Source organism: Salvelinus alpinus, chromosome 4 (genome assembly GCF_045679555.1).
Source record: "Salvelinus alpinus chromosome 4, SLU_Salpinus.1, whole genome shotgun sequence".
NCBI classification, from domain to species: domain Eukaryota; kingdom Metazoa; phylum Chordata; class Actinopteri; order Salmoniformes; family Salmonidae; genus Salvelinus; species Salvelinus alpinus.
In genome coordinates this window covers 40,835,529-40,847,917 of record NC_092089.1, presented here as the reverse complement: position 1 = coordinate 40,847,917, position 12,389 = coordinate 40,835,529, and the positions used below count along the sequence as shown (strand labels likewise).

Here is a 12,389-nt window from a genome sequence, read left to right as displayed (position 1 = left end):
AATATTAGAATATAAACAATATAACAATGCCCTATAACAATGTATAGCAATAAACATGTATTAATTGCATAGGTCAGATATTGTAGCTACATAATGCACGTTATGATCTTGTGTTTTTTTACAACTTCCATCGTTTTTTCTAGAATTGTTTATCAATAATATGTATCCATTGACTGCAGTGAGTGCGGGGCACTGCTTGACGCTAGACAGTCACGTCATCAGGGCAGAACAAGTTGTTCTGTTGTTTCAGTTCCTATTTCTGCGTCTGCTGAAGTGTGCTGGTTTCACTGCATTACACTTTTTTAAAGACTTTTATCTAGATCTTATCGCGATTGCGTAATGACAGTGATATCAGAAATGGCTTATTTTTAAACGGTTGTTAGTGATAACTAAGGTGCATCCAAGTTGTGATATTCGTACGAGTTCCACAGTATGGACTACATTCTGTCTGTCAGGGTCGCGCTGTCGAATAGAATCTGGCCTGCCTCGACCTCGACTCGGGGAAATTCCGATGGCTCTTCCGCAGAACACTCTGGACCTGTGCACGACAACATTACCAACATTAACACAGGTGTGAGTATAGACTTGGAGCCGAACTTGTTCAATGTATAATGTGTAATGTTTCAGAGTTCAGACTACCGTAGATGAAGTCAGTCAGTGTTTGTTTATTTTTTATATTTTTTTTTAACAACCTACAGTACATTTTCAGTACAGTTGGCATACGGTGAAGAAGTTGCAACACAGTCACGAGTTGGACGGCGAAGTTTACACATTTCCCTGCGCAGGCTTCTTAAAGGCACAGTCTGTAACATCAACCAAGTCAATTCAATGTACCAAAAAGCATTGTTTCGAATGCTATGGCTTACAAATAACTTAATACAAATCTGCATTACCTTATAACTTCACCTGAAAAACGAAGGATTGTGTGCTTTGATTGAAGGTTAATTTTAACAGACAACATTATTGTGATACACATCTCCAATTCAGGCATTTTAAAGTGGACACTATTCTGCACTCTGTCATTGTTCACAACAGAGCTGGTGTAACTCAATCTTCAAGCCTATGGTAATGCATACTACTACTACATGAATTGCCCAGTTTAACACACACACACACTCACACAGCTCTGAGCAGTTCCCTCGTCAGTTTAACACACACACACACACACACACTCACACAGCTCTGAGCAGTTCCCTCGTCAGTTTAACACACACACACACACTCACACAGCTCTGAGCAGTTCCCTCGTCAGTTTAACACACACACACACTCACACAGCTCTGAGCAGTTCCCTCGTCAGTTTAACACACACACACACTCACACAGCTCTGAGCAGTTCCCTCGTCAGTTGGCCAACGCTTTCTTGACCTCATGTAAGGGTCCTAGCCTGCTCATTCATCACAGACGGGACAGAAGGCTACTGAGTGGCTCGTCTCAGGCCTGACTACCTGCCTCTCTCCTCTTAGTAGGGCAATGGTCTGCAGCCTCACTCACACACACACACACGCACACATGCACGCACACACGCACGCACACACGCACACACACACACACACACACACACACACACACACACACACACACACACACAAAGTAACAGACACACACACACACAAAGTAACAGACACACACACACTCACTATCTGCACTAGGGAGAACTAGAGAGACTGTTAATGAACTGGCCTCAGTGGCATTTGGTTTCCCAGGAAGGCACAATGGGCAGCAGAGCATGCTTCTTATTAATCTCTGTCCTAATTAGACCAAACTATTATCCTGCTGACTGCTACAGAGCCCACTTTTTCTCAGCTACAGTACACACACACACACACACATACAGCCTTCTAGCATCTCAGCTGTACTACACCAGTGTTTATAATACTATTTGAAATAGCTTGCCTGGAGTGCCATGTGGGCGAGGACTGGGGATGGTTCTAATGGTTCTATAGCAACAGGCAAACTCAGTCAAGCACAGCTAAAGTATTGGGTATGATTTCAAATAGTATTTGATCCCAGGTCTGGAATAGGCCTTCACATAATTGGATGTCTTTTTCATAATGGTGGATTTTTTTTTACAACCAATTGTGTGGAACGTTTCATTTTGATATACTGTGATGGTGATGGATGGTGTCTGTCTTTGTGGGGAAGAGTTGTTAGGCCTATATCATATTGGTTTATGATTGAATCTTTCTAGGAGTATAGGTCTCATTATGGATTTATTGGGGTGGAGGAAAATAACTTCACTAACAATAGCAACTCACATTGAAACGCATTTAGGGCAAAAATATTTCCATATTTATTTTGAGCCTCGCTGGTTAGGCATGTACAGATAGCAAATCCGATTGAAGATTTGTAAATGCTTCACTGATTTAGCCCCAAAGTGTCCTCACAATAACCCAACAAGCAGTGATTAATTCAATGATCATGAATGAAATAAACAAAAGAAAAAGCATTATGAAGGCGTGACAGATGCTTTATAAGGGTGATTGAATGGCGTCGTGAGCAATGATGCTTTGATGCAAACAGGCATAATGACCTTTGTGCAGCAGTGCTTTAGGCTACAGTACAGTGTTTGTATTGGCTACTTACTGATATCGACTAGCAACAATTCAACATGTTTAGTATGCCCCAATGGAACTAACATACATTCCTTTGAGATTCACCGCCAGTCCATTTAAAGCAACGTGCTGCTGTATGATGTACTGTACATCAAATAGCATCAAAGGGAAGGTTGGGTCACTAGAAAAACGTAAACAGGGGAGCAAATTCATCCAGTAATATTATATTAAGATATTATTATTGGACACTTCTGTCCATTAGATCTCTCTGTTACCTACAGTTGAAGTCGGAAGTTTACATACAGTTAGGTTGGAGTCATTAAAACTCGTTTTTCAACCACTCCACAAATTTCTTGTTTACAAACTATAGTTTTGGCAAGTCGGTTAGGACATCTACTTTGTGCATGACACAAGTCGTTTTTCCAACAATTGCTTACAGACAGATTATTTCACTTATAATTCAATGTATCACAATTCCAGTGGGTCAGAAGTTTACATACACTAAGTTGACTGTGCCTTTAAACAGCTTGGAAAATTCCAGAAAATGATATCATAGCTTTAGAAGCTTCTGATAGGCTAATTGACATCATTTGAGTCAATTGGAGGTGTACCTGTGGATGTATTTCAAGGCCTACCTTCAAACTCAGTGCCTCCTTGCTTGACATCATGGGAAAATCAAAAGAAATCAGCCAAGACCTCAGAAAAAAATAAGTAGACCTCCACAAGTCTGGTTCATCCTTGCGAGCAATTTCCAAACGCCTGAAGGTACCATGTTCATCTGTACAAACAATAGTACGCAAGTATAAACACCATGGGACCATGTAGCCGTCATATCGCTCAGGAAGGAGAAGCATTCTGTCTCCTAGAGATGAACGTACTTTGGTGCGAAAAGTGCAAATCAATCCCAGAACAACAGCAAAGGATCTTGTGAAGATGCTGTAGGAAACAGGTACAAAAGTAACTATATCCACAGTAAAACGAGTCCTATATCAACATAACCTGAAAGGCCGCACAGCAAGGAAGAAGCCACTGCTCCAAAACCGCCATAAAAAAGTCAGACTACGGTTTGCAACTGCACATGGGGACAAAGATCATACTTTTTGGAGAAATGTCCTCTGGTCTGATGAAACAAAAATATAACTGTTTGGCCATAATGACCATCGTTATGTTAGGAGGGAAAAGGGGGAGGCTTGCAAGCCAAAGAACACCATCCCAAACGTGAAGCACGGGGGTGGCAGCATCATGTTGTGGGGGTGCTTTGCTGCAGGAGGGACTGGTGCACTTCATAAAATAGATGGCATCATGAGAAAGGAAAATGATGTGGATATATTGAAGCAACATCTCAAGACATCAGTCAGGAAGTTAAAGCTTGGTCGCAAATGGGTCTTCCAAATGGACAATGACCCCAAGCATACTTCCAAAGTTGTGGCAAAATGGCTTAAGGACAACAAAGTCAAGGTATTGGAGTGGCCATCCACAAAGCCCTGACCTCAATCCTATAGAACATTTGTGGGCAGAACTGAAAAAGCATGTGCAAGCAAGCTACAAACCTGACTCAGTTACACCAGCTCTGTCAGGAGGAATGGGCCAAAATTCACCCAACTTATTGTGGGAAGCTTGTGGAAGGCTACCTGAAATGTTTCACCCAAGTTTAACAATTTAAAGGCAATGCTACCAAATACTAATTGAGTTGTGCACACTTCTGACCCACTGGGAATGTGATGAAAGAAATAAAAGCTGAAATAAATAATTCTCTCTACCATTATTCTGACATTTCACATTCTTAAAATAAAGTGGTGATCGTAACTGACGTAAGACAGGGAATCTTTACTAGAATTAAATGTCAGGAATTGTGAAAAACTGAGTTTAAATGTATTTGGCTAAGGTGTATGTAAACTTCCAACTTCAACTGTAGATACTAACAGTAGACACCTTCACAACAATAAAAAGCAACATTTGCAGCAATGCATCTATCTGACCCGACATGTTAAAGGGGGATCGCACTGATTTCTGCTGAGGTTGCAGTGGCAGCGTAGTTTGTTTTTTGTTTTTTGTAGAGTTAATGCTAAACTGACAGGCCAGCAACCGAAGCCTGGTTAGGAGGTCAATGTCTGACCGACCCTCCTCTCAATATCTGCTGTGACTGTTTGACTAAGCAACACTCATATCAAGCGTCTTCTCAATGTCTTCTGAACCATAATTGAAAGATGTGTTCACTGTTTACCCAGACTACCCGTGAACCTGAGCAACAACCCAATCCATTTCAATATGTTGTGCCAAAGCGTGCTTTAGTGAGGTGAGAGTATACGATAAAGATTTAGCATTAAAGCCGTCAGAGATTTGAGATGGAATAGTCTGGGTGGTGTTTGCTGCCCGGGAAATGTTCATCAAGTTGTCAACTCTCATTCCTGTGTGATATTTAGTCACACAGATACTTTTAAAGACTCATTTCCCCTTGTGATCTCTGTGGACCGCTGTGATTGGACAGGGAGCTTAGCTGACTGTGGTTGGAGGGTTGATGATGTCGTACAGTTGGTAGATTTCAGCTAGGATGGTGGTGAGTCCAGTGGAGATAGCAGACTAGAGAGAGGTGGTAGATTTGTGATACTTACTTTCTTCTGACCAAGGCTGGCTGGCTGGTGAGTGACACTGAGGATAAGTAGAGAGAGATACTGCAGAGTTTGTGGTTCTCCTTTTAGCTGAGCTCATCACTTCTCAACTCAGGGTATTGATTCAGGCTGTAACCTGAGAGGTTGCTTGTTGTTGGAGATGCAGCAGTCAGAGATGCAGAGAGCCATAGGATCAACAGGTGAGCTCCTTCTCCTACAGCATTGATCCACAGGCAGAAAGGGTTATGTTCCGGTGTCCACATGCATTCTACAGTAGCCTACTTATGTAGAGTGCATGTCAAATATATTGCTTAATTCTGAGCAGTATGCTAGTGTGGTTATTGGTGGGAATATAGCTTTGGTCTGGGGAGTCAAGAGAAGGTTATTATTATTTGACCATGCTGGTCATTTATGAACATTTGAACATCTTGGCCATGTTCTGTTATAATCTCCACCCGGCACAGCCAGAAGAGGACTGACCACCTCTCATAGCCTGGTTCCTCTCTAGGTTTCTTCCTAGGTTTTGGCCTTTCTAGGGAGTTATTCCTAGCCACCGTGCTTCTACACCTGCATTGCTTGCTGTTTGGGGTTTTAGGCTGGGTTTCTGTACAGCACTTTGAGATATCAGCTAATCTAAGGGCTATATAAATAAATTTGATTTGATTTGATTTAGGTTACTGGGGTCCTCTGGTCCTTGACCAACCAGCAGACCAGGGGCCTTTTCAGTGACTATACATACAGTATTACTGTGGAATGTTCATAAGCACAAGCCCCAGGTATCAAGAACATTGTTATTATACAGTTATTAAGGTTTTTGTGTATATTCCTTCCTCACATTTCTATGTATCTAAAGATTTAATAAAAATGATACATGTGATTTCTAACTGTATGTTAAAATGTTAGAAATATTCTTTTAATTGTTTCATTTTAAAAAATTGCTAAATATATATAATCCAGCTACTGTATTCAGGAGACAGAAAAATATGCCTTTTTTTAAACCAATAAAGAAATAAATAAATAGTAACTTGATTTACCAACTGAACATTTCACACAAGGCAATAACCCAGGAGCCGATGGAGAGATCATGGTGTGATTAGTCGCCCTGGAGTGCGTGCTAATGAGACAGTCTGGATGGGGTGACACTCACTGAGCCTGTGACAGCATCAGTGTTTGATTTATTGACCTGGAGCCAGTGTTAATGACGGGGCAGAGGCAGGATGAAGGGAGGGACTGCTCTGCTCCCCTCTCCTCCCTGTCCTGACACAGCAGACACAACACAAAGTGCTGCTCCAGCAACGTTTGGTTGTACTGGGTGGTGGCGGTGATGGTGCTGTATGCAGGGGAAAACTGACTGCATAATGCTGAGAGAGAGGGAGAGGGAGAAAGAGAGAGAGAGAGAAATAGGGAGAAAGAAAGAGAGGGCGAGAGGGTGTTAGCAAAGGGATGTGGGCTGTCGTGGTGTGCTTCCTGTGTGTAGTTTGACAGCTCACTAAGCCAATGCATATTCATTACAACGTGCTGTTATCGTCCCGTTAGAGTCAGGGAAGTCAAGGCCGTGTCTCACCTTATATACAGTTGAAGTCAGAAGTTTACATACACCTTAGCCAAATACATTTTACTCAGTTTTTCACAATTCCTGACATTTAATCCCAGTAAAAATTCCCTGTCTTAGGTCAATTAGGATCACCACTTTACTTTAAGAATGTGAGATGTCAGAATAATAGTAGAGAGAATGATTTATTTCAGCTTTTATTTATTTCTTCACATTCCCAGTGGGTCAGAAGTTTACATACACTCAATTAACTTGGGTCAAACATTTCGGGTAGCCTTCCACAAGCTTCCCACAATAAGTTGGGTGAATTTTGGCCCATTCCTCCTGACTGAGCTGGTGTAACTGAGTCAGGTTTATAGGCTTCCTTGCTCGCACACGCTTTTTCAGTTCTGCCCATACATTTTTGATGGGATTGAGGTCAGGGCTTCACTCCAATACCTTGACTTTGTTGTCCTTAAGCCATTTTGCCACAACTTTGGAAGTATGCTTGGGGTCATTGTCCATTTGGAAGACCCATTTGCGACCAAGCTTTAACTTCCTGACTGATGTCTTGAGATGTTGCTTCAATATATCCACATCATTTTCCTTTCTCATGATGCCATCTATTTTATGAAGTGTACCAGTCCCTCCTGCAGCAAAGCACCCCCACAACATGATGCTGCCACCCCCGTGCTTCACGTTTGGGAGGGTGTTCTTTGGCTTGCAAGCCTCCCCCTTTTTCCTCCTAACATAACAATGGTAATTATGGCCAAACAGTTCTATTTTTGTTTCATCAGCCCAGAGGACATTTCTCCAAAAAAAGTACGATCTTTGTCCCCATGTGCAGTTGCAAACCGTAGTCTGGCTTTTTTATGGCGGTTTTGGAGCAGTGGCTTCTTCCTTGCTGAGCGGCCATTCAGGTTATGTTGATATAGGACTCGTTTTACTGTGGATATAGTTACTTTTGTACCTGTTTCCTACAGCATCTTCACAAGGTCCTTTGCTGTTGATCTGGGATTGATTTGCACTTTTTGCACCAAAGTACGTTCATCTCTAGGAGACAGAACGCGTCTCCTTCCTGAGTGGTATGATGGCTGCGTGGTCCCATGGTGTTTATACTTGCGTACTATTGTTTGTACAGATGAACGTGGTACCTTCAGGTGTTTGGAAATGCTCGCAAGTATGAACCAGACTTGTGGAGGTCTACTTATTTTTTTCTGAGGTCTTGACTGATTTCTTTTGATTTTCCCATGATGTCAAGCAAGGAGGCACTGAGTTTGAAGGTAGGCCTTGAAATACATCCACAGGTACACCTCCAATTGACTCAAATGATGTCAATTAGCCTATCAGAAGCTTCTAATGCTATGATATCATTTTCTGGAATTTTCCAAGCTGTTTAAAGGCACAGTCAACTTAGTGTATGTAAACTTCTGACCCACTGGAATTGTAATACAGTGAATTATAAGTGAAATAATCTGTCTGTAAACAATTGTTGGACAAATTACTTGTGTCATGCACAAAGTAGATGTCCTAACCGACTAACAAACTATAGTTTGTTAACAAGACATTTGTGGAGTGGTTGAAAAACGAGTTTTAATTACTCCAACCTAAGTGTATGTAAACTTTCGACTTCAACTGTATACTGTATATGGAATAAGTTATACGTTTGCCTTCTTGTGTGTTTTTATGGGCCTGTCATACAGAACCTGTCTGAGGAGGAGGTTGTTGTAAGGTACTATGTAACAACATGTTGTGACTGGTGTAATTACAGTGTTACTACACAGGTATAAAAGCTGAAGAGAACTTAATGTAAAGCATTACCAGTCGGTGCCCTCGACACCCTGTCCTGAGCAGCTACATGACTTACCTAGCTAAATAACATGATTGGCAGTATACTGTAAGTAGGACCCCTCCCCCCTCTCCACCTCCTCAGCTCTCCTCTCCACCCCCTCACCCCACCATCTCCCTCCCCTCACCCTACCTCTCCACCCCCTCACCTCTCCTCTCCACCCCCTCACCCCACCATCTCCCTCCCCTCACCCTACCTCTCCACCCCCTCACCTCTCCTCTCCACCCCCTCACCTCTCCTCTCCACCCCCTCACCTCTCCTCTCCACCCCCTCACCTCTCCTCTCCACCCCCTCACCTCTCCACTCCACCCCCTCACCTCTCCTCTCCATCCCCTCACCTCTCCTCTCCACCCCCTCACCTCTCCTCTCCACCCCCTCACCTCTCCTCTCCCTCCCCTCACCCTACCTCTCCACCCCCTCACCTCTCCTCTCCACCCCCTCACCTCTCCTCTCCACCCCCTCACCTCTCCTCTCCACCCCCTCACCTCTCCTCTCCACCCCCTCACCTCTCCTCTCCACCCCCTCACCTCTCCTCTCCATCCCCTCACCTCTCCTCTCCACCCCCTCACCTCTCCTCTCCATCCCCTCTCCTCTCCACCCCTCACCTCTCCTCTCCACCCCCTCACCTCACCTCTCCACCCCCTCCCTCCCTTCTCAACCCCCTCACCTCACCTCTCCACTCCTCCCGCCCCTCTCCACCCCCCCACCTCTCAACCCCCTCACCCCTCACCCCACCCCCCCTCTCAACCCCCTCATCTCTCCCCTCACCCCTCCCTCCCCTCTCCATCTCCTCACCCCACCTCTCAACCCCCTCACCTCTCCTCTCCACCCTCTCACTTCACCTCTCCATCCTCCATTGTTTTGTAAATATACAGCCTTCCTATCAGTAAGTCACAAGACCGGACTCACACACTGCTCAGCACCAGTGTTGTGTTTTTATTTCAAATGCCAAAGATAATGTTGTTGAACTAGATTGTAATATTCCATGAAGAAAAATTATGGGACTTGCTTTAACTCTTTAACAGTATTTTTGTAGTAGTGGGAGAACTTTAAATTGTTTTACTTAAGCGAAGCAGTTAAACATAGTCAAAGTAACATTTTGTAAAATAATTGGTCTGATTACTTTGATAGACGACACTAACAACAGTAGTAGGCCTGATTACCAACAATTATGAGACAGCCACGAGGGAGGTAAGGACCCTGGCGGAGTGGTGCCAGGAAAATAACCTCTCCCTCAAAGTCAACAAAACCAAGCAGCTGATCGTGGACTTCAGGAGACAGCAGATGGAGCACGCCCCCATCCACATAGACCGGATCACATTTGGAGAAGGTGGAAAGCTTTAAGTTCCATGGCGTACACATCACTGAGAATCTGAAATGGACCATCCACACAGACAGTGTGGTGAAGAAGAAATTTGGCTTGGCCCCTAAAACCCTCACAAACTTTTACAGATGCACAATTGAGAGCATCCTGTTGGGCTGTATCACTGCCTGGTACGGCAACTGCACCGCCCGCAACTGCAGGGCTCTCCAGAGTGTGATGCGGTCTGCCCAACTCATCACCGGGGACACACTGCCTGCCCTCCAGGACACCTACAGTGCCCGATGTCACAGGAAGGCCAAAAAGATCATCAAGGACATCAACCACCTGAGCCACGGCCTGTTCACCCCGCTATCATCCAGAAGGCGAGGTCAGTACAGGTGCATCAAAACTGGGACCGAGAGACCGAAAACCAGCTTCTATCTCAAGGCCATCTGACTGTTAAATAGCCATCAATAGCCGGCTTCCACCTGGTTAAACAACCCTGCACCTTAGAGGCTGCTGCCCTATAAACATAGACATGGAACCACTGGTCACTTTAATAATGGAACACTAGTCACTTTAATCATGTTTACATACTGTTTTACTGATTTCATATCTATATACTGTATTCTACTGTATTTTAGTCAATGTCACTCATTGCTCGTCCTAATATTTACATATTTCTTAATTCCATTATTTTACTTATAGATATGTGTGTATTGTTGTGAATTGTTAGATACTACTGCACTGTTGGAACTAGGAACACAAGCATTTCTCTACACCTGCAATAACATCTGCTAAATATGTGTATGTGACCAATAAAATTTGATTTTAATTTGTGGGGCAGTTAGATCACACATTTCATCATAAATAACTCCACTCACACTACTATACTTGTACACACTCTCCTACTAGAATACCTCAGTATACGAACTCTCCTACTAGAATACCTCAGTATACGAACTCTCCTACTAGAATACCTCAGTATATGAACTCTCCTACTAGAATACCTCAGTATACGAACTCTCCTACTAGAATACCTCAGTATACGAACTCTCCTACTAAAATACCTCAGTATACAAACTCTCCTACTAAAATACCTCAGTATATAGTATGACAACTGTAATACAGAAGTACAGTAGACAATGAGGCATTGTTGAAGTTTTAAATAGATGAAAAACTATTCCAGACCGGTTGTGTACGTTTTAAAGGTTGAACAGCTGAAACAGTGTAAGAGGAGATAGTGTGCTTAAGAATAATAATAATCAGAAGTATGACACAGATTTAAAGTGGGATGCTTGCTGTCGCAAGTCCATTCATGAAATGAAGAGCAACAGTGTATCAGCTGTGGTGGTATAGCTGTTGCTTTAGTTCGGCTTCTTTTGGATAGAGAAAGATGCAAATTAAATGAGATAACATGACCTTGACCCACATCTGTGAAATCTGGTGTTACACAACCCACTGTTTTTGCGGAGATAATCGTTTAATGAGACTTGCTGTGGCCCCAGGGACAGTTGCTCACATTATTTGTGACTTTCATCTCGCACCATACTCTAAAACACAACGCTTGTATTCGCAGTATGCACTGCACAATTAAAACAAATACGTATTCAATGCTGTTGTTTAGTGTGCAACAACGTGTCACACAAACAGAACATTTGATTAACTGAGTAACTTCATTTGTGATGACAGTGTTTAATCAATTGTCTCCTATAGATCTAATTTTGGTAAATTCATTGTAAATGTCCATTTTTGTTACTGGATAACATTGTGTACAGGATGTTTTTCTTGCCCTAGCAGCAAATAGCAGAGTTTGTCTGGCAGGCTGTTTATTAGAAGTGAACAGGTTTTCTGTAAAGGGGTAAGAGGGGTTATCATGTGTTCCTGTGGTGTAGACCCACTGAGGTCTGATGATCTTTGTTGTTTAACGTTGTGTTTCTGCTCTGCTCCCAGTGTGAAGAAATAGCTGTGTTTCTGATGGCACATCATCACACTCCATGTTGAGGTTCAAATTTAGACTATTCTCCCTCACTATATTCTCTCCCTCACTAACACCCTGCTGCTGTGAATGTAGCTCTGAGTCTCTCCCCCTACCTCTCTTTTTGGTCTCTCTCTCTCTGGTCTCTCTCTCTCTAATGTATCTCTCGACTTGGTCTCTGTCTAACGTATCTCTCTTTCTGCTCTCTCTGTAGCTCTCTCTTCCTCCCCCCCCCCCTCTCTCTCTCTCTCTCTCTGTATCTCTCTTTCTGCTCTCTCTGTAGCCCTCTCTCTGTAGCTCTCTCTTCCCCCCCTCCCCTCCCCTCTCTCTCTCTCTCTCTCTCTCTCTCTCTCTGTATCTCTCTTTCTGCTCTCTCTGTAGCCCTCTCTCTGTAGCTCTATCTTCCTCCTCCCCCCTCCCCTCTCTCTCTCTCCCCCTGCTCTCTTTCTTTCTCATATTGGTTTTAGAATCAGGTGGTATTTATTCTAGGTCTTGGCTTAGCTCTCATACCGCCACGTCAGTGTTTCGGTATCACATTAGTGTTATGTCTATGACCTGAAACAA

General features: G+C 43.3%; 1 protein-coding gene across 6 annotated transcripts in view; it reads left to right on the top strand.

The window, feature by feature from the left end:
- The window catches only part of LOC139573540 (oxidation resistance protein 1-like), a 183,569-nt gene that overhangs the window by 120,212 nt on the left and 50,968 nt on the right, over positions 1-12,389 (top strand). For 2 of the 6 annotated variants that reach the window (XM_071397117.1, XM_071397112.1), the window contains exon 1: positions 247-571. The exons of the other annotated variants lie outside the window; for them this stretch is intronic. In XM_071397117.1, the coding sequence (XP_071253218.1) occupies positions 433-571 (139 nt within the window). In that variant the 5' untranslated portion in view covers positions 247-432. Of the gene's footprint in view, positions 1-246; positions 572-12,389 lie in introns of those variants that run through there. 6 annotated transcript variants of the gene reach the window in all.